The 25,933-nt window shown below is 41.1% G+C and overlaps 2 protein-coding genes across 9 annotated transcripts in view; both read left to right on the forward strand.

The window, feature by feature from the left end:
* The first annotated feature begins 875 nt into the window (after nt 1-875).
* On the forward strand, nt 876-21,433 carry slc6a13 (solute carrier family 6 member 13). 2 transcript variants are annotated; one of them, XM_012814222.2, is made up of 15 exons: nt 876-1,233; nt 6,886-7,086; nt 8,259-8,393; nt 8,757-8,897; nt 8,997-9,084; nt 10,504-10,636; nt 11,736-11,870; nt 15,592-15,695; nt 15,819-15,943; nt 16,374-16,486; nt 17,247-17,384; nt 17,811-17,913; nt 18,109-18,209; nt 18,602-18,772; nt 19,245-21,433. In XM_012814222.2, the coding sequence occupies exons 2-15, from the start codon at nt 6,891-6,893 to the stop codon at nt 19,407-19,409; spliced, it is 1,848 nt and encodes a 615-aa protein (XP_012669676.2). In that variant the 5' UTR covers nt 876-1,233; nt 6,886-6,890; the 3' UTR covers nt 19,410-21,433. The 2 variants fall into 2 exon arrangements, with proteins under 2 accessions (XP_012669676.2, XP_031420801.1); XM_031564941.1 differs by lacking the exon at nt 876-1,233 and adding an exon at nt 4,093-4,324.
* Nucleotides 21,434-21,507: 74 nt separating this feature from the next.
* The window catches only part of mon2 (MON2 homolog, regulator of endosome-to-Golgi trafficking), a 37,811-nt gene continuing 33,385 nt past the window's right edge, over nt 21,508-25,933 (forward strand). For all 7 annotated transcript variants that reach the window (XM_031564937.1, XM_012842502.2, XM_031564938.1 and 4 more), the window contains exon 1: nt 21,508-22,489. In XM_031564937.1, the coding sequence (XP_031420797.1) occupies nt 22,382-22,489 (108 nt within the window). In that variant the 5' untranslated portion in view covers nt 21,508-22,381. The remainder of the gene's footprint in view (nt 22,490-25,933) is intronic.

Raw genomic sequence — 25,933 nt, forward strand, 5'->3', positions numbered from 1 at the left:
CTACGTGTAAGAGGATTTGCGAGGTGTCTGAGCTACCTAGCTAATGTTAGCATGCTACTAGCCGTTAGCGATTAGCAATTCCTCTGTGTTTTTGCAAAGCATCTGCCCCAACTTTCTTTTCCCGACATTTACATTTATCTTGTACATAATCCCTCATAAACACAGTGAAGTCACATGGTATCCATGAATTCTGAAGCGCTCAAAAGGCGCTGAAGGCAGCGCTTTTTTCTAAAAAAAGAAGTCAAATGTGAACGCGGCCTTATTTGTGAATCATGAAATACATTTGTGAATCGCGTTTCGTTTGTTTGAATCGCGTTTCGTTTGTTTGTGAATTATGAAACAAATCTAACTCCATAGGTGGGGCCATAGACATATATGTATATATACATATATATATGTATATATGTATATATGTCTATGGGTGGGGCACTTTCAGATGTGCCCCACGAAATCTGCCTGGCAACTAGACTGGAATAATTCGAAAACCACGAGACCTGTACCCCCCCGTGACTAAGAACAAAATTAAATCATACAGTAGTTAGCTATCACTAGATTTCGACAACTTTGGAAGAGTTTTTTTACGTAATACAATGAATAACGTAGATTATTTGTTGAGGGTGCAATTTAGCACATTGCCGCTGGAAGAAAAATTGGAAATAAAACGTTTGGGGCCACACAGACCAGACGACTTGATCCTGCAGCAGCCTGGTGAGAAAGCGAATCGAACTTTCAAGATGGAGTGATTTGAAAGAAAGACATGGCTAACTGCGAGCACAACAAAAAGAGCACTGTTCTGTTCTGTTTTCCATGCCTTCTTTTTTGTGACCACGTTTTTTAATCGCGAACGTTGCGGTTAGAAAATCGCGTTCTATCATATCGCGATTAAATCGCAAATGCAATTAATCGTTCAGCCCTACTCTGATGGATATAAAGACCTGAAGCATCTGGCAGAAAGAACGGTGAAACATGAGAGTAGTAAAAGTCATATCAATTGCGCCATGAAATTGGGACTATTGGCAGGGGTCAACATCATGGCACAGATAGATAGTGCTTACCAGCGGAACATTTTAGAGCACAACAAGCAGACTGGGGAGGCTGATATCGTGCCTAAAGCTCTGTGGGAAGTGCGAACTGGGCCTGCATGGTCACGACGAGTCAGCCGACTCAGTAAACCCAGGCATTTTTGAGACGATGTGCGAGGGCGACACCAGGCTGAAAAGACACTGCGATTCGGTGAGTCAAACTTTATTTTGGGAGCTGATGGATGTATCAATGCAACCTGCAAGGACATCGTCTTTTTACAAGGTTTTATTCATTTAGCAGCATGTTTTGTTGCTGATATTTGTTTCAGTTGTGCCTTTTGCTTCATATTGTAAAAAAAATTCACAAGTAAAGCTTAAATGCCATATTTTGTGGGAGCTTACGTTTCTTTCCATAGTCACTCACGAGAGTGAATGTAAACATGACAACACTGAACGTGGCCAATAATTGACGCATGCCGGTATTTGACGCAGTTAAGATACTGCTTATAATAATCAGCAGCTACCTCTATTTTTGTGACGGTGACATGATGTCATACAAAATTGCCCCACCACAAATTTCAGACTAAAATTGCCACTGAGACTGACACACCCATTACTTTTACCCAAATAGTTTCTCCTAAATTCTCAAGTTAGGAGCAACTTTTAGCCTTACGTTTTCTTTTGCATATGGGCTCTGAAGAATAACAATAGACCAATAGACCAAAGCCAATAGACCAATATATTCAAATGCATAAACCTGTTGGAAGGGTTGCAGAAGTGTATTTAATTTGTACATATGCATGCATCCCCACTGTATAGTCAGATAGTACAAATGCATTCATCCCCACTGTATGGTCAGATAGTACATATGCATGCACCCCCACTGTATGGTCAGATAGTGAAAGCATAAACAAAACTATTCCATCACAGCTGTAATGGCTTGTGAATGAACAATCCTCATGTCTGAAGCAACATTCATTATTTCAGGACATAATGACACAAGAATAGACAGGCTTAATTAAAGTTTTAAAAAAAGAACATTTGAAGGTTTATGAGAAAAACCTCCTGCTGTGTCCTCGAGAGCACTTAATGGCAATTAACCAAAAACTCAACAGGAGATGTCTTACCACATGTTGAAACTCATAATTAACAGGCCGGTTGTTATGAGCAAAACTGTGCGATTTTAATTGGGGGAGACAGGACAGTTTTTTAAGACGGTGCAGACAAACCCTGACCAGCGACCTGTGGCACCGCTGTGTAGTGCAGCAGAACATTTGAGGTTCAAGTCAGTTGTTTGGGGGGGGGGAGAGAATCCTTTTGTCTCTATTTTGTCCTTTTTAAGGGATACAAAATACAAAATCCCAAAGTGTAGTCAGCTTTGTGAAAGGTTGTGACTGTTTTTGAATAGAAAGGAATGTGCATAGAAGTAGAGGTTATTAAGCTATGTTGTCCATTGTGACTGAACTCACTAAATCTGTATTACAGTCATGTAGTGGACTAAATTAATATCGACTGTTTAATAAAACTAAAGTACATTCTGATGGAACCGCACATTGATGTTTTCCTGTTCTGATTGGTTGTTGCATGGTGGTTCTTGTGTGAGCATAGAAATGCTCATATGAGGAACTCATAGAACCGAAAATATTGCTATTCTACTGTTGTAAGAGACATGAACTAAGTGTAGCATTATTTTGTATCTGTAACTCATACCCTCGGATGTGTACTCTGTCTGTCTCAATGAGACCTGAACAATTAGCATCTGAACCCCTTCTTCCCAGATAGCTTCGTCCTCTGCTATCACCCTTCGTCCTCTGGTATCACCCCCCCCCCCCACAGGTGAACCCCTCTACCCCACTGTCTCCCCTGCCATCGCCTATAGGGTGTGGTCTCCCCTCCCCTCCTGTATTCTACCTGACTGAATGGTATAAATGCCACTAATTCTACAATCAGGTAGGCCACTCTCTGAGCAGCAGCGTAGAGAGTGTCTCCACGCTGAAAGTCCAGAAATCCTGACTGCGTCTTCCCGCCCTTCTTCAAGTTTGGCGTGCTCATTTAGATTCCATCATTTACATAAAGTGCCATTGTTGCATCCATCCTCAAACCTTTTCCCTGAGAACTCTCTCAATGTTAATGCACAACAAATCATTGCCTAATCGTTAAACAGTGACTCTAACAATGTGGTTTGCAAGGGAACAATGCCACAACAACAATCTCCCCAACATCGTTTGCACCCATGCAGCGCCCTATCCCCACCCTCCCACCTCTGTGCTTCACTTTGGGGCTATGCATTCACTGTGGTAGTCCTGGCCAGGTTCACACCAAACATTCTGGTCCCCTACTGAGTCTACTGGTCTTTGACCTGCACCAAAACGACTCCATTATTAACAAACACCTTGAGATGTTACTCTTGATGTGGTGAAAATCAGGACAAACCCCCCCAAAAAGCTGCCTTTCGTTGGGAAAACTAAATGTCTCTGGTTAGACTAGAGTGATCCGTCGGGTGATGGGGGTGCACGGAGACTCGCACAAATAAGCCTTCACGAGCAGAGAATGCCAAGGCTTGCAATGTTTGAACTAGTTCTTCAAACTGGGCCAGTTCAGTGGGTGCCACTGGTGTGGGAACAAGCTGTGAATGAAGAGCTGGGAGTGAGAGGAAGCGGTACAGTCAGATGAATAAAGACTTGCTTTTGGGTGAAAAAACTTTGGACGACTTCACGACGCTGGAGGGATGTTTTCAGTTCGGTTCAAAACGAGCAATTTTGGTGAAGGTGGTCCTTTATTGGAAGAAATTCTCTCACTCCACTATTCTCTCCCACCATTGAAAGGGAGTCCTTGCAGAATGTGAGCCCAAAGGTTATGCAATCTTTCTGTCACACTGAGACTCCACTGTGTGGCGCATTCTCCCTCTCTCTCTCCCCCCCTCTCTCTTTTTCACTTCCTCTCTTTCTCACTCTCTCTTCCTCTCTCTCTCTCTCCCTCCATCGCTCTCTTTCTCCCTCTCTTTCTCTCTCTCTTCCTCTCTATCTCTCTACCTCTCTCTCTCTGTTTCACTCTCTCTCCCTCTCTCTCTCTCCCCCTCTGTGTGTGTGTGTGTGTGTGTGTGCGTGTTTGCATTTGTGTGTTTGGGAGTGTTATCAGAATGGGAGAGTGGAGTGCATTGGTTGGTTAGCTGGAAGCTCATTGAAGGTTGACGGGCTATTTAGAATTACAGAACTCTCCACCCCTCCACTCACATTATATTGTCAGATACCTCCCTGGCACATCTCAAACCTAACAGCTACCTTGAGGCATCACAATGAAGGGTGAGTTCCGTTTGAGTTTCTTCTTTTTAAAGGCCTAATAGGATTTGTGAGTTTCTGTTATTCTTATTTGTTCATGGTATTTCTTAATGCATACATATTTTGGAATGGCATGTTAGTGAATGGGACTTAAACAAGCAGTGTAAGTGTTTTTTTAAAGTGTCTATGTGCACTTGATATTATTTAGAAGCCTTCAATTATAACTGCAACTAGGTTGTGTATTGTATTTAATCATGCTTTTCGAGTAGTTCCATCCTAAATTAGTTTTGTGTAGTTTGTTGGCCCTCCCTCATTTGTGGAATGTTTAAATGAAAATTTAAATGTTCCTGTCGTCTTATTTGTGATTGTTGCACATGAAGAGCTGAATTTCTAGGTATGCTTATTTAGCAGATTATTGCAATGATTTACATAAACATAATTTACAGCTAACAGTTGCACGGTTCTGTATCTCATCTGCCAATCATTTATAGGGTTTAAGTGTGTAGTCCACTGACAAATGATTTGGTGGTATGCCTCAACAAAAGAACCCTTAACATTTCTATTTGGTTCCTTTTCAGGAACTGTATTAGCAAGCAAAGGATACTTTGATTGAAAAAAAAAAAACATTTCTCTGGCAAATGTTCTCTGGCAAATATGATCGTTTTACCAAGAAACAGTCGGTATAGGTGATCTGACTATATCTATGGCCTGATTTTCAAGAGCAATCCTTGAGTTATGCCCCCTCTCCATTAATTGTTAACCAATTATGCTCTCTCTCTCTTTCAAACAATGTATTGCCTCAAACTACATAGGTATGAGAGAATACACCTGGAAACACCCTATATCTCTATACTATTCAAATAGAGTAATATTATTTATATTTATATTAGTAAAAACATATGAAATGTAACACTTTTTCCATATGCAGCATATACTTTGCACCAATATACTTTAAGGTGTGTGGAAGATTCTCCCCTATAATGTGCACCTGTTTTTAATTAACTCTGAAAACCATTGTAATGTATTAGTCAGAACACCCACAGAGAGAAATGGCTTCAGACTCTCCTCTGCAAGATTCCACATGTTAGGTAACGCAATGTATCGAAAATGCCAGTTATAGCAGTTGTGCAACACTTGTGTGTTACTCAACTACGACTGTAAATGTAGGGGAGTGAGAGAGCACCTATGATTGGTGGAAAGGATTTCAGAAGCTATCGCACATGCTATGCCACTTCCATGGCAGATCATAGCCAAGTAAAGGAGTTTAATGAAATAGCAGGTGCTCCCAAATCAGGATGAGATTTGGCTTCAGGCTACTGATCAGCTGCAAGTCCTTGCGAGGGTAGATTACACATTAGTGATGATGCGTGAAACAGTGTGACCCTGACTTTAGGAAACCAATGTCAAGTTGAAACGTTAAGTGTTTTAAAATGTAGAGGATTTCAATCTGAAACACACAGATCTAGCTGACTAAACCTGTCTGATCAGCGTCTCAACAAGTTCAAGATTCACTCTTTCCAACGAAAAATGTATGCGAGCTGACCTTTCCAACTCTGAGAACTTGAGAAAAATAACCGGTCTGCTCGGTCCCATCCCCTCATTTCAATCTCACCTCAGGAGGTAACGCTCTAGCATGTTTGGCTCCCATGGCCCTTGGGACATAGCTTTAGAGGGAGCCCAGGATTTGTTTAAATGTTTAAAGCCCCCCTTCCCACCTCATCCAAACCCCCCACCCCATCATTAGTTTGGTCTGGTCTGGACAGGGAGGGGAGGAGAGGGGAGCAGAGCAGAGGGGGGCCTTTTGGCCTGGTCAGTGCCAAGTGACGCGAGAGACAGGGGGGGGAACCTCGGGCCTGTTAACACGAACTGACAGCAGTGAGCACAGTCAGTGAGCAGTCTGTTTCCTGCACAGAAGGAGCTCTTTCATTAGAGTCTGATCTACAGGGTCATTGGCCAGCATGTACCATGGTAATGTCATACATGACTATCATGGCCATTCAAGGGGCGCATGTCACCAATGAGAAACACGATGTGGGGTTTCTGCACACGTTTGTAAGAGTTAAATGCACATGCATGTGTTAAGCTGTTGACTTCTCAAAATGCAGCTCGCAGTACATTTACATTTAGTCATTTAGCAGACGCTTTTGTCCAAAGCGACGTACAAGGGAGAGAACAGCCAAGCTACGAGCAATAGAGACCTAGTGTAACAATAAAAACTACAGTAGAGGGGGCAGGGCAGAAGAAGCAGTAATGTCCATAGCCAAAATACCTGCACACATCATTATTTTATCACAGAAATTAACAACATGGATGAGGGGCCTAAATAAACCGATATCAGCGAATGATAGGCGAGATTAAAGAGGTATGTCTTAAGAGCCCATTTAAAGGTTTCCACCGTTTCAGACTACTAAGAGAATCTTGAAATCTATTCTGAAACTAACAGGTAACCAGTGAAGTGATTTTAAGACTGGTGTGATGTGCGCCCTCAGTTTTGTTTTAAATGTCTTGAATGCACTTACACAACTCAATACGTTTTCAATACGTATCCTTAGATCGTATGTGTTTCTCATCTTTCATGCCCATAGGAGACATGGACAGTGTGGCCAAAAGGGATCCTTCAAATGGCCACAGCAGGCCTTTGGATATTGTCCCACACACAGAGGAGAAGATGCAGGAGCGTGGTCAGTGGACAAATAAGATGGAGTTTATCCTGTCCGTTGCTGGAGAAATCATTGGGTTGGGCAATGTCTGGCGGTTCCCATACCTGTGCTACAAGAATGGCGGAGGTGGGTGTTTCTCTCTGTGACAGCCATACTCATCTTTGTTTATTACAGTGTATTACAGTGTCGTAGTTGTGATGTGCTTCTTACAGGAAGTTATCGTGCAAGACCAGGACTTTGAGGGGGGGTCGTCTGTTTCTGGCATTTTGATGGTCATTTTATAGTGTGTTTCAGATACACTCATCTTGTTTTGTGTTTGCAAAGCACTTGAGTAAACGGACCCCTGGCCTACCAGACAGGCTTTTGGAAGTTTCTTCGTCATAGGATTAGGGGGTCACAGCTGTTGTTTGAAGTTTTTTGTCTTTGAGGAGCAGCTGCTCATAGTGAATACACAGCAGATGTTATAAGATGAAGTCTTATCCTCTTGTTGCAGCAAACTGTCATTAGAAAGCTGCCGTTTCTTTCTTTCCACTGCACACAACTACGCACAGCTAAATCACAAACATTTATCATTATGTCGCAAATGATTATTATGTCAGTACATGCTGACTAAATTAGTATTGGTGAGAGAGATTGTTAGGTGAAAAGTTACTCAAGTTACCTCAGGACTCCGGAGTTGCATATAAGTATTTTTATTTAACAACAACAACAAGCCCGTTGGGCTCACCCACTTCCTGGCAGGCCAGAGAGAGGCACGGGCCCTCTCTCAGAGAGAAAGGGGGCCTGGGCTCACTCCCAGACTGCATCAGACGAGAGAGAAGCCAAATTAAAAAAACACATCACACAAGGTTTATATAGAAAGAAGTTAACGTTCTCTGACGGCAAAACAATTTGTCAGCAGGGATAACCACGTGGTGGGTCTCTGACGTCCGGGGAGATCTCACTATGCTTTCTGTCATGCAAGGATGTCGGTTTTACACAAGGTCGAAAGAAGCACAGTTCGATCCTTCTTATCACCTCTGGTTCAAACATGCTCTTACACATATGCAGACTAAGTGGCATCAGTTACACACACACAGAAACACAGAAAGACAATGTTCCTGCTTACATAAGCACATTCATACAAGGTCATTTTTAATACAAGGCACTTGATTAATACATTCATACTTGATTAAAGTCAGAGTTTCATATTTCCCTATCAGAGATCACATGAAGCTCAAGATCACAGCTCTAATAGTTTTTTTAGTTTTTTTTTAAGAGACATGCTTCACCTCCAACTTCCCTTCCATTCTGAACAGGTGCATTCTTCATCCCGTACCTTATTTTCCTCTTCACCTGTGGAATACCTGTGTTTTTCCTGGAGACTTCACTGGGTCAATACACCAGTCAGGGTGGCATCACCTGCTGGAGGAAAATCTGTCCCATTTTTGAAGGTGAGTAGTCATATCCCATTTATCACATTCACATATTACAGTTTTTTTTTATTGGAAATGAGGATTCATGCTTGGAAACATAAAACTGGGAAACTGTATTTATTTATTTATATTATTTATTTATCAAAAAGGGATTTTTCCTCAACTAGATTTTTTAAAATGTGTGTCAGCAATAGAGGCAGAAGCATTCAGCGAGGTGCATATGATTAAAGAATGTCCAGTTGTGTGTACCAAACTAAAATGTTTTGCTTACAAGTTAAAAATAGTAAAAGAAGGTATATGAATAATCACTCAACATACTCTGTGTTGTTTTCTTCTCTGGACCACCCGTAAGTGTTATCTTGTTCTTTCTCTGGGGCGTAGGAGTTGGATATGCCACACAGGTTATTGTGGCACTGCTAAATTTCTATTACATCATCGTATTGGCCTGGGGAATATATTACCTTAGGTTCTCTTTCACTTGGGATTTGCCTTGGGCCTCCTGCAACAATACATGGAACACAGGTAATCCACGCTTGCGTTTCTGAATTATGCATGCCAAAACATGGATCCATTGAATGGATATTTCCAGCGTGTCTTATTCTGTCTGTTATGGTTTCTAAGCCTCTTGCGTGGAGTTCCAAAGAAGAAATGATTCTCTGGACCAAAGCCACTTGACGAATGCTACTTCGCCAGTCATTGAATTTTGGGAGTAAGTTGGACTATCCACATTGCTTTGTTATCCATTTTGTAATCACAGCAAGTGAAAGGTTTGCAGCTTGATTACACTTTTCTTTCTTAAATGTGTTGAAATACATTCTCATTGAAAAGGATCACAATCAAGGATAATTCAATTCAATTTTATTTATATAGCGCCATAACAATACAATTGTCTCTAGGCGCTTTACAGAGCCCAGAGCCTGAACACCCTTAGTGCAAGCACATTGGCAACACGGGCAAGAAAAAACTCCCTGTTAGTCAGGAAGGAACCTTAAGCAGAACCACGGCACATAAGGGGGGACCCATCTGCTTGAGGTCGGCCGGGTGGAGATAGGAAGGGGGGATGGGGGGAGGGTTGTGTGGCAGAAGGGGATGGGAAACAACAGGTGCTGTACATATCCTGCATTTGGTAGGTGTACATAATATATATACAGACATCCGGTGGTAAATACATGATACAAACAAGACCAGTTTAGTGGGTATACACTGTGCTGATAGGGTTACTATTACAGGGGTAAGGGGAGTCGGAACAGAGAAACATGTCGATGGTGGCAATAATATATATTGTATATAAATGCTAGCATAGGGTATGAGGTAGAGTAAGTGTACGGCAGTGCGGTGGCGGTGGGTGCAATTGGCAGAGGGTTTCTACGGGTAGACCGGGTGGAGAGATTACAGCAGCGTCCCATAGCGAAGATAGTCTGGATTAGGAGAGAAAGAAAAAGAACAGAGTGAGTGGGTAGAGTTTGGCTGTCCATATGCGTAGTTGAGGAGTAGTGGGGGTGAGGAGCAATGTTTCCACTTCCATCAGCAATTGGAACATGCTACAAGGGAGAGAGAACATTTTTGTTAGTAGACATTTATTTCAGAAACAGATAAGGAGATACCTTTGGGTAGTAGATTTACAGTAGGCAATATGACCATTTTATCAGTATTATTATAAGCATTAGCAATGTGATATGAGAGGAGAGGGAGAGAGAGAGGGCGAAAGAGAGAGAGAGAGGGGCTGCCTGGCTAGGTGTAAGGGGATATTATTTAATATATTATTTAGATTTTAGTCCAGTTTAGTTGATTAGGGGGGGGGGGGGGTACTTTGGTATGTCTTGACAGAATAACCATGTAAGAATTGATGTGTAACAAACTAGTGTCCGTGTTTATATAATATGAGTTTGCTGTCCATAGACAAGAGTGAAACAAGTAAAGAGAAAATGTTTCTTAATACCCTTCTTGGATATACCTACAAAGTTTTGTATGTAAGTTCCTTGGTTATAAAATGTCCTTGTCATCTGTACTGTGAAAGTGACTTTCTCATCTGGGGAAAAAAGTTCTTTAAAGGACCTTTATTTTATTAAAGAGTCCCGAAGGAACCTTTTTCCAGTAATGTTCATCAGTGCATGTAATGTGTCTGCAGGAGGAAGGTTCTGAGGATCTCCTCTGGGATTGACCACATGGGGGATCTCCACTGGGACCTGGCCCTCTGTCTCTTCATCGCCTGGGTCATGTGCTACTTCTGCATTTGGAAGGGTGTGAAATCCACTGGCAAGGTGAACTATAACAACTGACCGACAGACAGACAGACAGACAGACAGACAGACAGACAGACAGACAGACAGACAGACAGACAGACAGACAGACAGACAGACAGACAGACAGACAGACAGACAGACAGAGTGCTTTATTGATTCTCAGCAATTCCCAATAGCAATACACACATCAATTAAAAAAACACACAATGAGATACTATAACAATAACTACTATGCTGGATAAAAATGGAAAGAAATGGAAAAACAGAATTTGACACTGTCACTCCGAGAAGGAGCCTTGTCTCTCGCCACAGAGGGGAGATATCACACAGGGTGATTGCTGTGGGCAGGAATGGCTTCCTGTAGCAGTCCTTATTATAGTTAAGCTGAAGGGTTCCTCTGACTGAACACACTCTGTTGTCTGATCAGTAGGCTATGGAGAGGAATTATTTTAAGCAGTTTGTGCAACATCCGTCTCTCCACAACCAGCTCCGACGACTCAAGGGAAGTCCTTAGCACAGAGATAGCCTCCTTTATCAGTCTGCTGTGTCACTGGCTCTGATGATCCTGCCCAAAAAGATGGCTGCAAAAAAATTGCACTTGCCACAACAGACTGGTAAAAGAAATGCAACATCTTGTTGCACACATTTAAGGACCTAGGCTTCCTCGAGAAGTAGTCTGCTCAGCCTTAGTGTTGTATTTCTAGTCCAGTCTGTTGTCATGGTGAACACCCAGGTATTTGCATCCCTCAACCACCTCAACTTGTTTCATTTACTTATGGTTTCTCCTAAAATCAGTGACTGTCCCCTTAGTCTCAGTGACATTCAAAAGGAGATGGTGGTCCCTACACCACGCCACAAAGCGGTCCACCAGTTCCCTGTACTCATTCTCCTGATCACCGCTGACACACCCCGCGACTGCAGAGTCATCAGAACATTTCACACTAGCCACTAGCCAGTCACTCTTCCCACTCTTCATTATGGGGGACCATTCACAATTTTCAGCTGACGTTAACAGTGTGGAGCACACGGGATATCATGATCTCCTGGGTCTTACCAAAAAGTGGATGCATGGCTCTTAGTGTTGTTGTTTTTTTGTCCCTTTGTCTTTTTGCTGCAGGTGGTGTATTTCACAGCAACATTCCCCTACGCCATGCTGCTGATCCTGCTCATTCGGGGGGTGACCCTACCCGGGGCCTCCCGAGGGATTCAGTACTATCTGTACCCAGATCTGGGACGACTAAGTGACCCACAGGTCAGAGGGGTTTACTCAATTCTATTGCTGCTATTCTACTTTCAATACTGTTCATACTCCATATCTTATTCCTTACTCTACATATCTTATTTATTTACATATTCCACTTTACATATGCACATACTCTGCCCTTTTACTGCTTTTTTGCACTTCTGGTTAGATGCTAAACTGCATTTCGTTGTCTCAGTACTTGTACTCTGTGCAATGACAATAAAGTTGAATCTAATCTAATCTAATATACATTACCGTTTACACATACCTCAGTTGATTTATTGAATTTCCCCCTCCCTAACCTATCCTATTTTATACTAGCCTATTCTAACCTCCTAACCTATCCTATCAGTAAATAACAGAGCCATTTGTTGTAGAGTCATTGTGCCTGTGCCATAAAGAAGCCAGTTAACAACCCAGTGTTTGTGTTTGTGCGACACTGGTAAGGAGTCAGACCTGTTGTCAGGGGGGTAGTGTGTTGGAGAGGAGAGCTGTTTTGCCGTGCGCAAATGGAACATGTGATCAGCGATCAGGACCCAAGGGGGTGGGGGTGGTTCCTTGGAGATAATCTTGTCCATGGGCCCGAACAAGACACACAGTGGGCCTGTTAGGACTTGGCAAGTTTGTCAGGATTTGTTGTTGAGTTGAGGGCTGTTTGATCGTTTTATATTTGGTTGGCCTAATTCTGCCCTTGTGCAATGAAGGGATCGAACAGGTGTTGGTGTCATGATCCCGAACTACTCACTCAGCAGGGAAGTGTCATTTTGTTTGGGCCATCTGTGAGTCTCAACAGTTTCAGACTGTTTCATCTCTATGGGGAGGAGGAACCCCCTGATCTACGACCACACAGTGGATAGTGCCCTTGGAGCGTATGACACACAGCATTTGACTGATGGCTACTTTGCAAATGTTGTTCTGTTGTCTTTCAAACATTACATCTGTGTAAGCACTGCTAACGGCTGTAGAGAGTTCCTTGAAGACTTATTCTATTATTGTTAGTGCACTTGCTGCTTGCGAGCTACACCCAAACAAAACAGTCCATATGCCTAGCTCTCTGCTTTGTACATTTGTGTGCATGCTACCAGTTCTGATGTAATTTGTAGAGGTTCCCTAATGTAACAGAATTACTAACAGATTAAATCAATAATTTGCATGCCATTTTACATGACAGGAATCATAAACAAATGTGGAGTGGCAGGCTAATTAAGTGATGTAGATGTCATTATTTTACCCATATTTCGTATAACTGATTACAGCACAAGCCTGATATGAAATTATTTGTATTTGTATCATGGTCATTTCGGTTTGTCATCAGCAAACAGCCGAAATAGTCACACTGTGCTCATTGGGTAGAGAATCGCTGCCCTGCGCATCCAACAGGTGGTAGGAGAGTCCTACCCAGTGGTGCTGTTATACTTTTTATAGGCCAGGTCAGCACAGACTCTTACTGGCATCGGGATGCTGTTCAGAGATGAAAGTTTAGTCTTAGTTCAGTCTTTCCAACCCAAGGCTGGTACTACAGTATAGACAATTATTTCTTCAAATTGTTTCCTGGTTTAGGCTAGAAACTCTGCTGCAGATGCTTCTGCGTTTTGTGACTCTACATACAGCGGGTAAAATAAGTATTGAACACGTCACCATTTTTCTCTGTAAATATATTTCCAAAGGTGCTATTGACATGACATTTTCACCAGATTTTGGTAACAACCCAGGTAATCCAAACATACAAAGAAACCAAACAAATTAGTTCAGAAATTAAGTTATGTCTAATAATGTGAAATGACACAGGGAAAATGTATTGAACACGCTTACTAATATTATTTAATACTTTGTACAAAAGCCTTTGTAGGTAATGACAACTTCAAGACGCTTCCTGTATGGAGAAACTAGTGGTATACATTGCTCAGGTGTGAGTTTGGCCCATTCTTCCACACAAAATCAAATCTTGAAAGTTCCCTGGGCCTCTTCTATGAACTCTGATCTTCAGTTCTTTCCATAGATTTTCAATTTGATTCAAGTCAGGTGATTGGCTGGGCCATTCTAGCAGCTTTATTTTCTTTCTCTGAAACCAATTGAGAGTTTCCTTGGCTGTTCTATGTCTAGCTGAAATGTCCACCCTCGTTTCATCTTCATCATCCTGGTAGATGGCAGCAGATTTTTACTAAGAATGTCTCTGCACATTTTTTCATTCATCCTTCCTTCAATTGTGTGACGTTTGCCAGTAACGTATGCTGAAAAGCAGCCCCACACCATGATGTTCCCACCTCCAAACTTCACTGTTGGGATGATGTGCAGTGCCATTTCTCCTCCAAACATAGTGTGCATTATGGCATCCAAAGAGTTTAATTTTGCTCTCATCTGACCAGACTATATTCTCCCAGTATTTCACAGGCTTGTCCAAATCTTGTGCAGCAAACTTTAAACGAGCTTCAACATGCTTTTTCTTCAGCAATGGAGTCTTGCGTGGTGAGCGTGCATACAGGCCATGGTGGTTGAGTGCATTACTTATTGTTTTCTTTGAAATAATTGTACCTGCTCATTCCAGGTCTTTCTGAAGCTCTCCACAAGTGGTCCTTGGCTCTTGGACAACTCTGATAATTCTTTTCACTCCTTTGTCAGAAATCTTGCGAGGAGCACTTGGTCGTGGCCAGTTTATGGTGAAATTATGTTCTTTCCACTTCTGGATTATGGCCCCAACAGTGCTAACTGGAACATTAGGAAGTTTAGAAATGCGTCCGTAAACAATGGCATCAGTATGTTTTGCAACAATAAGGTTGTGAAGGTCTTGAGAGAGCTCTTTACTTTTACCCATCATGAGATGTTTCTTGTGTGACACCTTGGTAATGATACACCTTTTTAAAGGCCATCAATTGGGACTGAACCAGCTGATATTAATTTGCATTGACAAGGGGCCGGATTGCTTTCTAATTACTGATAGATTTCAGCTGTTGTCTTGGCTTTCAATGCCTTTTTGCACCTCCCTTTCTGCATGGGTTCAATACTTTTTCCCTGTGTCATTTCAAATGATTGCCTCGCCTGTTATTTAAAGGCAATTTCCACAACAGAAGACATGCCTATTCATAACAGAAACCTGCTCTCCCGAGCAGCATTTACATACTCATAGCATCACAGTATATCATGAAGTGGCCGTGTGTAAGGTTTTGACATGTGGCGAGACCACAGGTGTGACTGTTTGGTGAGACATTCTATTCTAAGCGCTAAGCGCTACATGCTGCCAGTGGCCCAAACCTTGCCGTTGGGTTTTAACACCACCCTGCAGAATGCAGACAACAAAGGCTGCCCTCATTCAAACTGGAGCTGGTCACAGGCGTTAACAAGTGGAAAAGCACCACTCTTAGAGAAATCGTCGAATGAGTAATGGAGGGGCTCTTTGTGCAATCGATGAAAAGACAGAACTGATTGACAGACATCTTTTGTTTTAATTTCGCTTGCATCTGGGTAAGGGTCCTTAATCTTTGTGAGCTATGTAGCTGCAGGGGCAGGTTTTTGAAGGAGTTGGAGCACTCACTTGTGATTACCATGTCGACTGAGTGGTCTCCACCGGCAACAGCTCCCTCTGGACTCCAAACCTTTGACCAAAGGCGCCTATTTGTGTTCATTTGGCATTCACCATCTTGGTCCCTAATTAGTTTAAATGTTGACCTGTCTTTAAATCCTCCACCAGTGCCACAGGTGTCAGTCAAGCATACTCATGCATACTTCCCCTCAGGTATGGATGGATGCAGGGACACAAATCTTCTTCTCCTATGCCATCTGCTTGGGATGCCTCACAGCACTTGGCAGTTACAATAAGTATAACAACAACTGCTACAGGTGAGTACTGGATTGGAAAATATGAAGTGTAAGAAGGTATCTTGATAAAACGCTAATTAAACTATTTAATCGATGTGTCATATGTTTTTTGTTGGTCAGTACAGTGCATTTTTTCTCTTCCAGGGACTGTCTGGCTTTATGCTTTCTCAACAGTGGAACCAGCTTTATTGCTGGCTTTGCCATCTTCTCCATACTGGGTTTCATGTCATACGAACAGAATGTGCCCATTTCAGAAGTCGCAGAATCAGGTAACTCCCTCTACAACATACACCTGAACATAAGAGAAACACTTTGTTTTAAACTTCGCACGCCACAGGCATAGGCAAACCTATAAAAAAGAACACAGCCTTTGAAGAAAAAACCTTCTTCAAAAGCTGTCTGATGAACTTGAACCTTGACAAATGTAGACTAACTTAAGCGTTGTGTGTCTTGTATGTTATCTTTTCATGGTCTTGCCCTTGAAAGTTAAAAAGTAAGTTATATTACACATAATATACCGGTGCACTTGAAGACAGAGGTGGAAATTTCCCATGCTTACTCACCCATGTAGCATTTCACTTTACTTACCACCACACCATTAGGAGAGAGGCCTGCACAAGATTTATGGACATCATAGAAATTGGTATTCCACTACCAGCTACACTTACAGAACATGTTCTCACCCCCCCCCCTGCCCAGGTCCTGGTCTGGCCTTCATTGCATATCCACGCGCCGTCTCCATGATGCCTTTCTCCCCTGTCTGGGCCGTTTTCTTCTTCGTTATGATTGTGCTGCTGGGCCTGGACAGCCAGGCAAGCCCCTATTTCTAATCTATTATATTTATTTAATATAACATAATCTTTTTCAATATGATTGGACTGCTGGGAATGCACAGGTTATGTGTTTGGGGTTCCGTTGGAGTAAACTAATGAATGACGATGAAATGTTTTGATTGTTACAAGAAATGAACCATGGACGTGACCATTATCCAGGTTCAGTACTGACACCACAGATTGGCTCTCATGAAGAGGATTATAACAAACAAAAATGTGTTTAAATTCATTAATAGTTTTTGTTAATAACTGAATCCGCATTTGACTACCTAAATATACTACTTTTTTGTTGAGCAAAACAACTTTCATAACATTTTTATGCTTGGGCAACCTTGTAACAATTCAATTCAATTTTTCTTTTCTTTCTTTATATAGTGTCAAAAACAGCTGAAATTGTCTCAAGGCACTTTACAGAGCCCAGAGCCTGAATTGTTTAGTTCTAGTAAGTTAACGAGCAGCAGCGTTTTGTATCAGTCAGAGGCTCCAGATAGGAGAGCATCTTGAAGGGATAGGATTTTTCTTTAGCAATATTGAACAACAACAACAATTATTACATTCAACAAAACAATTATTACATTACAACAATAAACATTCCTCTTGCACACAAACACAAGTGAGATATGTGACAAGAACTGCTAACCAGCTTGAAACAATTAGTGTATGAAGGAAACATCACACTTTAGCCTAGGTTGTTGTTAATGTTCATGTATTTAGTCCTGTGTATTCTTTGCCTGTCTAGTTTGTATGTGTGGAGAGTCTGGTGACGTCAGTGGTGGACATGTACCCTTCTGTTTTCCGCCGTAAGAATCGGAGAGAGCTCTTCATCCTGGGAGTGGCTATTGTGTCCTACATGGTTGGACTGATCATGCTTACTGAGGTAGCTTCCTTAACACCATTGTAGATATGGTTTAGAGCTGTTCAGAATGTTCCTTTTTCAGGCTGGGCTGACCTGTCACTGTCGTAGGATACTTGGAAGGACTCACCTTACTGCTTTCGCTGAAGAGATAAAGATCTTTCTATAATCATTCCTGTTAATGAGTTACTTTTGGGCAGACAAAGCCAAGTGTGTGTCTTCAACACATGCAAGATAGAAGAATAGCATGCACTTTAGGCAAATGGCAGGCCCCAAACCAGGTCCCACCATTAATGCTATAAACAGACTGTATAATGTATCCCGTTGGTATGGGTGTTTTACTGTATTGGTATTTTGCATTTTGGGATTTTGTTCAGTGCCAGTGTATTCTGACTCATTTATAACCATCTGACCCATTTAATACATCTTTGCTTCTATCTCTTTCACCAGGGTGGCATGTATGTCTTCCAACTCTTTGATTATTACGCAGCCAGTGGGATGTGCCTTCTGTTTGTGGCTGTTTTTGAGACAGTCTGCATTGCATGGATATATGGTGAGTTCCTGCACACTTGTACACACATAAGCCATGAAAATCACATAACACTCACAGTTGTATTTGATTTGTAAATGGTATTCTGTATGTATTCAACAGACCATCATAATTGTCACTCTATGGCATTGCTGATTTATTGTATTTACGGAGGCCAACAAACTATTGCTATTTCTAAATCATGACTTTTTCCTCAAGGTGCTGATCGTTTCTATGACAACATCGAGGACATGATTGGTTACCGACCTGCAGCACTCATCAAGTACTGCTGGATGTTCTTCACTCCTGCTACCTGCTTTGTGAGTTTTGTTTTAACATAAAAACATCTAGCCATCTAACCAAGCTTTAAACCCAAGCTCAGTCAGGGTGTTCAGCAACAATGAGTGAAGAAGGAGCTCCACCTGCTGGCTAATACCAGAATAGCAGTTACAGCAATTACAGAAATACTCTGATTGTAGATCTTTTTCCTTTTTTTTAAATTGTAGTCCCTCTGGGCTGTAGAAATATCTCTCCACATACCATTATTGTATACCCCACACAACTCATTTGTAATCCTTACAATGGATAAAGTTTAAGAAGGAAGTCATAACTCATAAGATAATGAGAATTACAGATAGATTCTAGATAATTAGAGTCTAGATAATTATAGAAAGATAATGACTAACCTACCGTAATGTTTTTATCTGCGCAGGGCACATTTGCCTTCTCCCTGATTAAGTACACTCCTCTCAAGTACAACAATGAGTATGTGTACCCGTGGTGGGGGTATGGCATCGGCTGGCTTCTGGCCCTGTCCTCTATGGTGTGCATCCCTCTGTGGGTGGTCTACAAGCTCTGCACCACCAGCGGAACACTGAAGGAGGTACGACACACACACACACACACACACACACACACACACACACACACACACACATACACATAGCAAGCAGTAAGGGTGTGAATATTACATTTTTTTATGTTCAAATATCCAACCGTGTCTACGAATTGTTAACGTCGTATTTTTTAGGGTGAAGGCTACAGTAAAATTATCTTGTGAGAGTGCATAATGCCACCTCACTCCACAAATGTATACCCGACTATTGTGAGAGTGCATACCAGCACCACAAATTAACAATGTAATTCTGAAGAGAGTATTTGCTATAGTATCCCCTATCTCCGTGAATCTGTGCTAGTACATACTGTAATAACTGAATAGAGATTTTAGTATTGAAGTAGTTATTATAGTGCAAACGGTTCTCCAGATATTTGATTATCCATACACACCGATTGTGGGCAAATGAAAGACTTTGCTTGTACCCCCTCCAAATATAATGTTGTTCTTTCTCTCGTAGCGCTGGCACTATCTCACCCAACCCTCTCCTGATTTGCCCAAGTCCAAGCGGGATCAGCAAAAGCTGCTAGCGATCTTCCCAGCAGGTTCTGAAGACTTCGCCCAGAGAAGTGCCCCTACTAAGGACGGCTACATCCCAGTGAATGAGAAGGAGTCTCACTGTTAGGATCTAGCTGTTTCTGCCTCAATACCCCTAACCCAAGCTCTACTGCACCTCAATACCTCAAACATTGTAAGGCAGCCAAATATGCACCAGCACAAGAAGGGCATAACTGTTCTTTGCCCCCCCCCCCCCCCCCCCCCCCTCCTCTCCTGTGAAGTTTTCTGTGGACAGCACAGATGCAGGTTGCTTTGGGGCAACTTTGCTATTTTGCTTGCTTTCTGGGGCACACATAGGGCTTTATCTGTGGGTAATTTCTTGGGCACACAAACGGTAACAGAATAATAATCTCATTCAGTCAAGTCTTTTTTAGGGTGCGACATGGTGTGGTAGCCCTTTTTTGCCTGGGGACAGAGAGGAGCACAAAGTATATACTGACACTGATGTATGTAGGGACGTTTCAGTCCATGTGATCATATCTGCTTTCTAAGGAAGCATGTATGTCTGTTTTTGCATTATTTTCTCAAAAGGCTGCCTTAGTTTTTGTACATAAAGTGTTCTTATTGTAGGATCTGAGAAAAAATGTTTTTTATATATTTGTAATGGTTTTCTTCTGCACATAAGCATACAAAAGATTCATCATGTCTCTTAAATCTATGTTGGGACATTGCTGTTATGCGCTGATATGTTCTTTTTTTCATGATGTCTTTAACACTGTTATCAATCATTTTGTTCTTTAAAGACTTGACCTTTAAGCCAGTAGTAGGCCAAAAACTATATCCTTAAAATCTGAATTTTCACATAATGAATATCACTACTTTAGAAGCCACAGATTGGTCATTCGACTTGCAAACTATGGCTGTGGTCTGCGTATCAACAGTTTCTCAAACAGATAGGCTAGGCTACGTGTTGTGGAAACTAATGTCAAAATCAAGCTCACATGTATTTGGTCAAGACATATACACTACATCATAAATCATTGACTAATAGAAAATCTAGACAGTTTGAAAGCTTAGAGAAAACTATATGCCAATGAAGAGTTTTTGGAATTTTTCTGTTACTAAAATGTTTAATGAAATATATTTGAAGCCACTACCTGACTATATCATACAATGTAATTTATTTTCATAATGCAATGGGGCTATAGGCTGATAGCGAATCAGTGTTTTTTTTAAGGTTTTGTAATACATTAGCATAGCTATCCAGTCTCAGTGTAAAAAAGACAACATTAACCATTCATGAATATAACATCTTCTTAATCTAGTAGTAAGATGAAATGAGTACAGTACATAATATTGTTTAATATCGCAATGTCAGATTTTACAATTTCTATTACAATTATGGAAGCAGTTCCTATGGCATATCTGGGTGCACTGTAGACATAAGGCTACCCTTGTACAATTTATTTTCAATGGGATCAAATGTACGGAGGTGTGTAAAAATCTGTCCATGGAAAAAATAATCATGTGCTTCTTTTTTTTAGTCCTTTTTTGTATGTATTATCAGTGTAGTTACTTAGTAGTCTCTTATTTCCAAAGTGACATAAAGCATCATGAGAATTTTATGTGAGGCAGTACTGGTGCTATCTGCGCTCCACCCTAAATATCTGACCATTCAATAAAAGTTAATCAGAGGCCTCCTAGTGCCAACTGCCTCAAAGTTGAGTTTCAGGGACAAAGCTGTAACATTTAAGACTTCCTACATTTTACATTTAGTATGGCTTCTGCATGTCTAAGAGCAAATTTGTCATTAGATGGTACTGTAAATTCATTTTCCTTATGTTGCATTAGATCTTTTGGTGATATTCAAACCACGTGGGGAACTACTGTATGTGTGCAAGTGTAGCACACAAATACTTCATGAATCCTGAGAAGTAGAGAATAGTGGCTTCATGACAGTTGTAACTGACTAAATCTGCAGAAAACTAAACAGAGACTAAAAGCACAGTAATAAACACCCAGAGTTTTTATGAGAAGCCTCACTTTACTTGCTTGGTAACATCAATAGTTACACAGCTACATTGATTGATTGGATTCATTTTTATACAGGTGCACATTTGTAACCCAAAAATTAAAGAACATGCTTTTCAAGTTTGTCTTGTCAGCTATGTCTATGTCATCTATAGGCTACCTCATTACACAAATACAAATGAATATTAACATCATGGTCCAAGGTTTTAACCAGGGTCATGGCCACAGAGATGCAAAGTCTGTAGAGAACATTCTTAATGATCAATTTTAAAGCTAACGGTATGTAAAATTTTGTCTTTATTTGTTTGTTATGATCCATCCTATTAGTAAGCTAACCAGTTTTCAAGCTAGAGAGAAGTGTGCTACCCCCGGTTTATGTGGGCTACAGAATTGTGTAGAGCTATGGGAGGGAAAATACTGCCGCAGCATACTTCTGTCCACATATTTATTCAGGATTAAGGTTATTACAATAACAAAAAACTAATTTAAAACTACAAGTAGTACAAAAATCACTAGCCCTACAGTTTATTTGATGGGAGAATTTTTACACCTCTTAACTCTTTACTTCACTTTAGAGGACTTGTTTCCCTCATAGACAGGTTTCCCCCAGACAACCAGAGGGGGGCGGTGTTAAAGGTTTCCTGAAATCCGGTCACTGTTTACGGAAGTCCAAGTGACGTGTCAATATTCGCACAGGCATTGTGGGATCGGAACGGCTCTAGCTATGGTGAATTCAGGAGCCATGAAACCCATGGCTGAAACGAACAAATAAGTTATTCGTGCTGGCTGTTACCTTCACTGTATATATCTATGGTGACAAGTGTTATGGGTGATGCATTGGATACCTGGCGAAGGAAGGCAGATGACGTCCTCGGCGGTTTAATCCTGCTATCAGACGATTAGTGCAAGAAAAGTGGAAGATTGTGTCAATGGACGCTTGTGTAGTGCTTCTCGTCGCTTGTATTTTTTCACTGGAGGTGAAAAAGTAGGCCGGACCCTGCCTTAGGATTGCTATAGCAAGCCTCTTATTTTCATGTTTTGGATATTTGGCCTGAGACAATAGCAATAATGTCGACGAGCAGCCCCGAAGCCGTGAAGAAATTGCTTGAGAACATGCAAACGGATTTGCGGTCTCTGTCCATGGAATGCAAGAAAAAATTTCCCCCTGTGAAAGAGGTAACGTTAGCTAGCTAGCTGATTAGCCAACGTCAAGTAATGAATGTTGCTAAACCATTTATGACTTGTCTTTTCCGTACAAACCTTACCCCAAACTGTATTTTCATTTGTTCGCTGATGTCATCAACACAGCGGTACTAAAAGCAAACGTTGCTTGAGAGCAGAGATGACACTTCATCTGGGAATGCAGCTGTGACAGCTGCAGATGATGTAGGATAGTCACTGACAATACAAGAATGGCACTAAGCTACTTGCCTAGCGAACAACATGTTTAGTAACCTTTTGATTGTTGTTTATACATCAGGTAAACTATATTGTTAGCTCTTTAACTTAGTGGTTGTGTAGCACCGACCACGAAATGAATGCGGACCGAATTTATTCACTTGTCTTTCATCCCATCTAACGTTTCACAGGAGTTTGGTTAAACAATTTGTAGCTGAATTAATTTACATTTCTTTTTCAGTTTAGTTTGTCGTTTATATAATTGTATGAGTACAAATTAGATTGGGCCGAGTAAATGGCCATGTTTAATTACACTGCATTCTGATGCCTTCTGCATCCTGGACGCCACAGCTTCCTGAGAAGCCCCACGCCAACCTTTAAGTTGTGGGTGATGCACGGTCGAAGGCCATGTCAGTTGGGGCGTTTTTCAGCCTTAACCATTGATGATATTTCGTAAGCCCCTGTTTGTTTTTTTGACCTCAAACACAGTATGTTGGTTGTTCGGACTAAACCCTGAGCGTCTTATTTGGAGGCCTGGTACGGTATGCCTTTGGCCATACAGTAGCCCTCTTTGGGTTCGTATGCAACTTGAAAACGGAAACACAGGACTGAGTGCATTGTATAAAACAGGATAAGCAGAAACTGATCTGTGTTGCCACTCACCAAGGCCATAGGCTGGGGTAGGTCCCAAACAGGTTTTTGGCTAGCTCTGAAGGGAACGCACCAATAGGGTTTTCACCAATACTTTAAGCAAAAACTCTTTCCATTTTCAAGATATGTGTTTATTTATTGGATGGGGTTTAGCAATCAAAAAAGCATGTACACACCTGGGCTTGAGTATTGTATGGTACAATTGTGCAGAAGCTAACTTCCTATTGTATTGTATTTGGTTACTGCTTTGCACGCCATACATGGAATATCCTTTACCTTTAAACAAAATGTGAGTTGAAAATCTTGCTAAATGGCTGAATGTTTTTACCTGGTAGAATAGATTGTTTACACCTATACTTAATGGGTTGTGGAATAGATGATTTTATTGAAGGCAAATGGAATGCTTAACATTAAAGTTATGCTTTTAGAGAAAAGTATTTCGTTTGTTCAACTCACATATGTTAGCAACGTAAAATCCATGACTCCCTGATGGTTGCTTTCATATAACATCTAGGCCAGTGAGGGTTTATTAAAGAATAGAGGCTGCTTTCAGAAATTCCTGTCAGACTGAGGATGCACACAGGAAAATGGTAATCGACACCAGGAACTTTTGCAGTAGTTAAACTGCTATTATTGGAAACTTGACATGCGTAAACACAAACTAATCAGTAGATCATGTAGTAGAATTCCAATGGTAAGCAAATGGGAATAAAGGCTACTTACAAGTATAGTTATTTTTTGAAACCTTACATAGAAACCTGTTGATGAACTGTAATGGTCTTCCTTTCATACGCATAGTAACTATACTTGGCACTGGGTATTATACAGCGTGAGTTTAGTGTATGCCATTTGAACAGTGAGAAAACAAGGACTACTTAGGTACATTCATGCTGACCACATGGACCAGTGTTTGTCATTTAGTCTGGAGGTCAATGTCTGATTGTGTGTAGTTGTGTTTACATGGCCACCATTAGGTCCCTTTTGAAAAAAAAACATTTGATTATCACCGGATTAAATCACCAAATTAAATATTACTCTGCAGATTTTTGATGCCTAGTGTTTTGTCCCTAAAAACAGTCCATTGAGGGGGAACTTGTTTACCAGGCAACAATCCATAGCAGGCTGAATTAAGTAGAAACATCCCCAAAATAGCCAGTGACTCTCACGAATGGGATAGGTTTGTTTTTCTATCAAAGTCACTGCATTTGTATGTGTTTTTTATCATTTGCATTTCTGAAATGTGTAGCCTGTGGTTTGTCCCTGAAATGCTTTCTAAAGTGAGCTGAGATCATAATGAACTTGTTGCCTCAACCTTGAGTAGGACAAACTGTTTTCATGCTGTGTTGCTCAGCTGTTTTAGATCTTAAGGATAAGTGGGCTGTGTTTCGGGGGGGCAAAAATACATGTGTAGGCTAAAAATCATAAGGGTGTGGTACATTTAGGGAGTCCCTACACATGGAAGAAAACACTGAAAATCTTCAGTGTTTTCTTCCATGTGTAGGGACTCCCTAAAACATTTCCTCTTTTGTGTATGTCTGGTTACTGGGAGGAGAGGCTTCAGTACCAGCTTTAAATACAAAATGAATCCATTCATAGGTGTGTCTTCTGTCTGCAGTTATGTCTCCAACATCAATTTGGTTTTAATTTCCATGGTGTTTATTGTCACTTTGACTGAAGTTGATTTAGAAAAAATATTAGAATGGTGTGGTATGTTTGGCCCACTCAAGAGAGCCCTAGCTGTATGCATTTTTTTTTCATCACTTAAAAACCCCACTTAATTTCAGTTAGCACCACCCTGTAGGCTAGAGGGATTGCTATTCCTAGGCCTGAATGAAGGTTATTTATAGTGAGCCGTAGCCTAGCTGTCATACAATACACAGAGCCTATTCATTATTGTTCAGCCAGTTCAACCAGTTTAGGATCAATTGGCATTAGACAACATTATGTGTCTAACATTCCCATTACTCCACAAACTGTCCCAGTATTAAGATATTGTTTGCCTGTGAGCAGGATGTTTCCACCAGGTTACTGAAACCACAAAAGCCCTTTCTTAAAGGTGCAGTAAGTGATTATAATCCAATACACTTTTTATCAAATTCAGTAAATATTCCCTCACAGTCCACTAGCTGTCCCTTCTGTGTGTGCTAACATGCTGGACTCCACGCATTGTCAAGAAAGAGAGATGGCCAAGAAACAGCCAAAACATTTTAAATAAGTTATATGAGCACTGCAGTGTTGAGGCTCATTAACATTGGTGAGGCGTTTCAAAGGTGGAGTTGAAAGGCATGAAATCCAATGCAGAGGTTGCTGTGTTTCTGCTTGACAGATGGGTAATATTAGTTTAGCTGTTTCACAGAACCAATAGGTATTATTTTGTCCCGTTTTATAATGTTTGTGATGGCTAATCACAACTGGTTAGCTAGCAATCAAGTACCTGCGTCACATTTGTGTGTGAGGTAAAGTTAAATTACTTTCCTACAGACTTATTTTCTAAATTGCCAAGATATGCTGTTGTTGTGATGTTAGCTATAGTAGCAGGAGAATATCGATGTCTGGAGTGGCTGTTCTGGC

This window comes from Clupea harengus, chromosome 3 (genome assembly GCF_900700415.2).
Source record: "Clupea harengus chromosome 3, Ch_v2.0.2, whole genome shotgun sequence".
Taxonomy (NCBI): Eukaryota; Metazoa; Chordata; class Actinopteri; order Clupeiformes; family Clupeidae; genus Clupea; species Clupea harengus.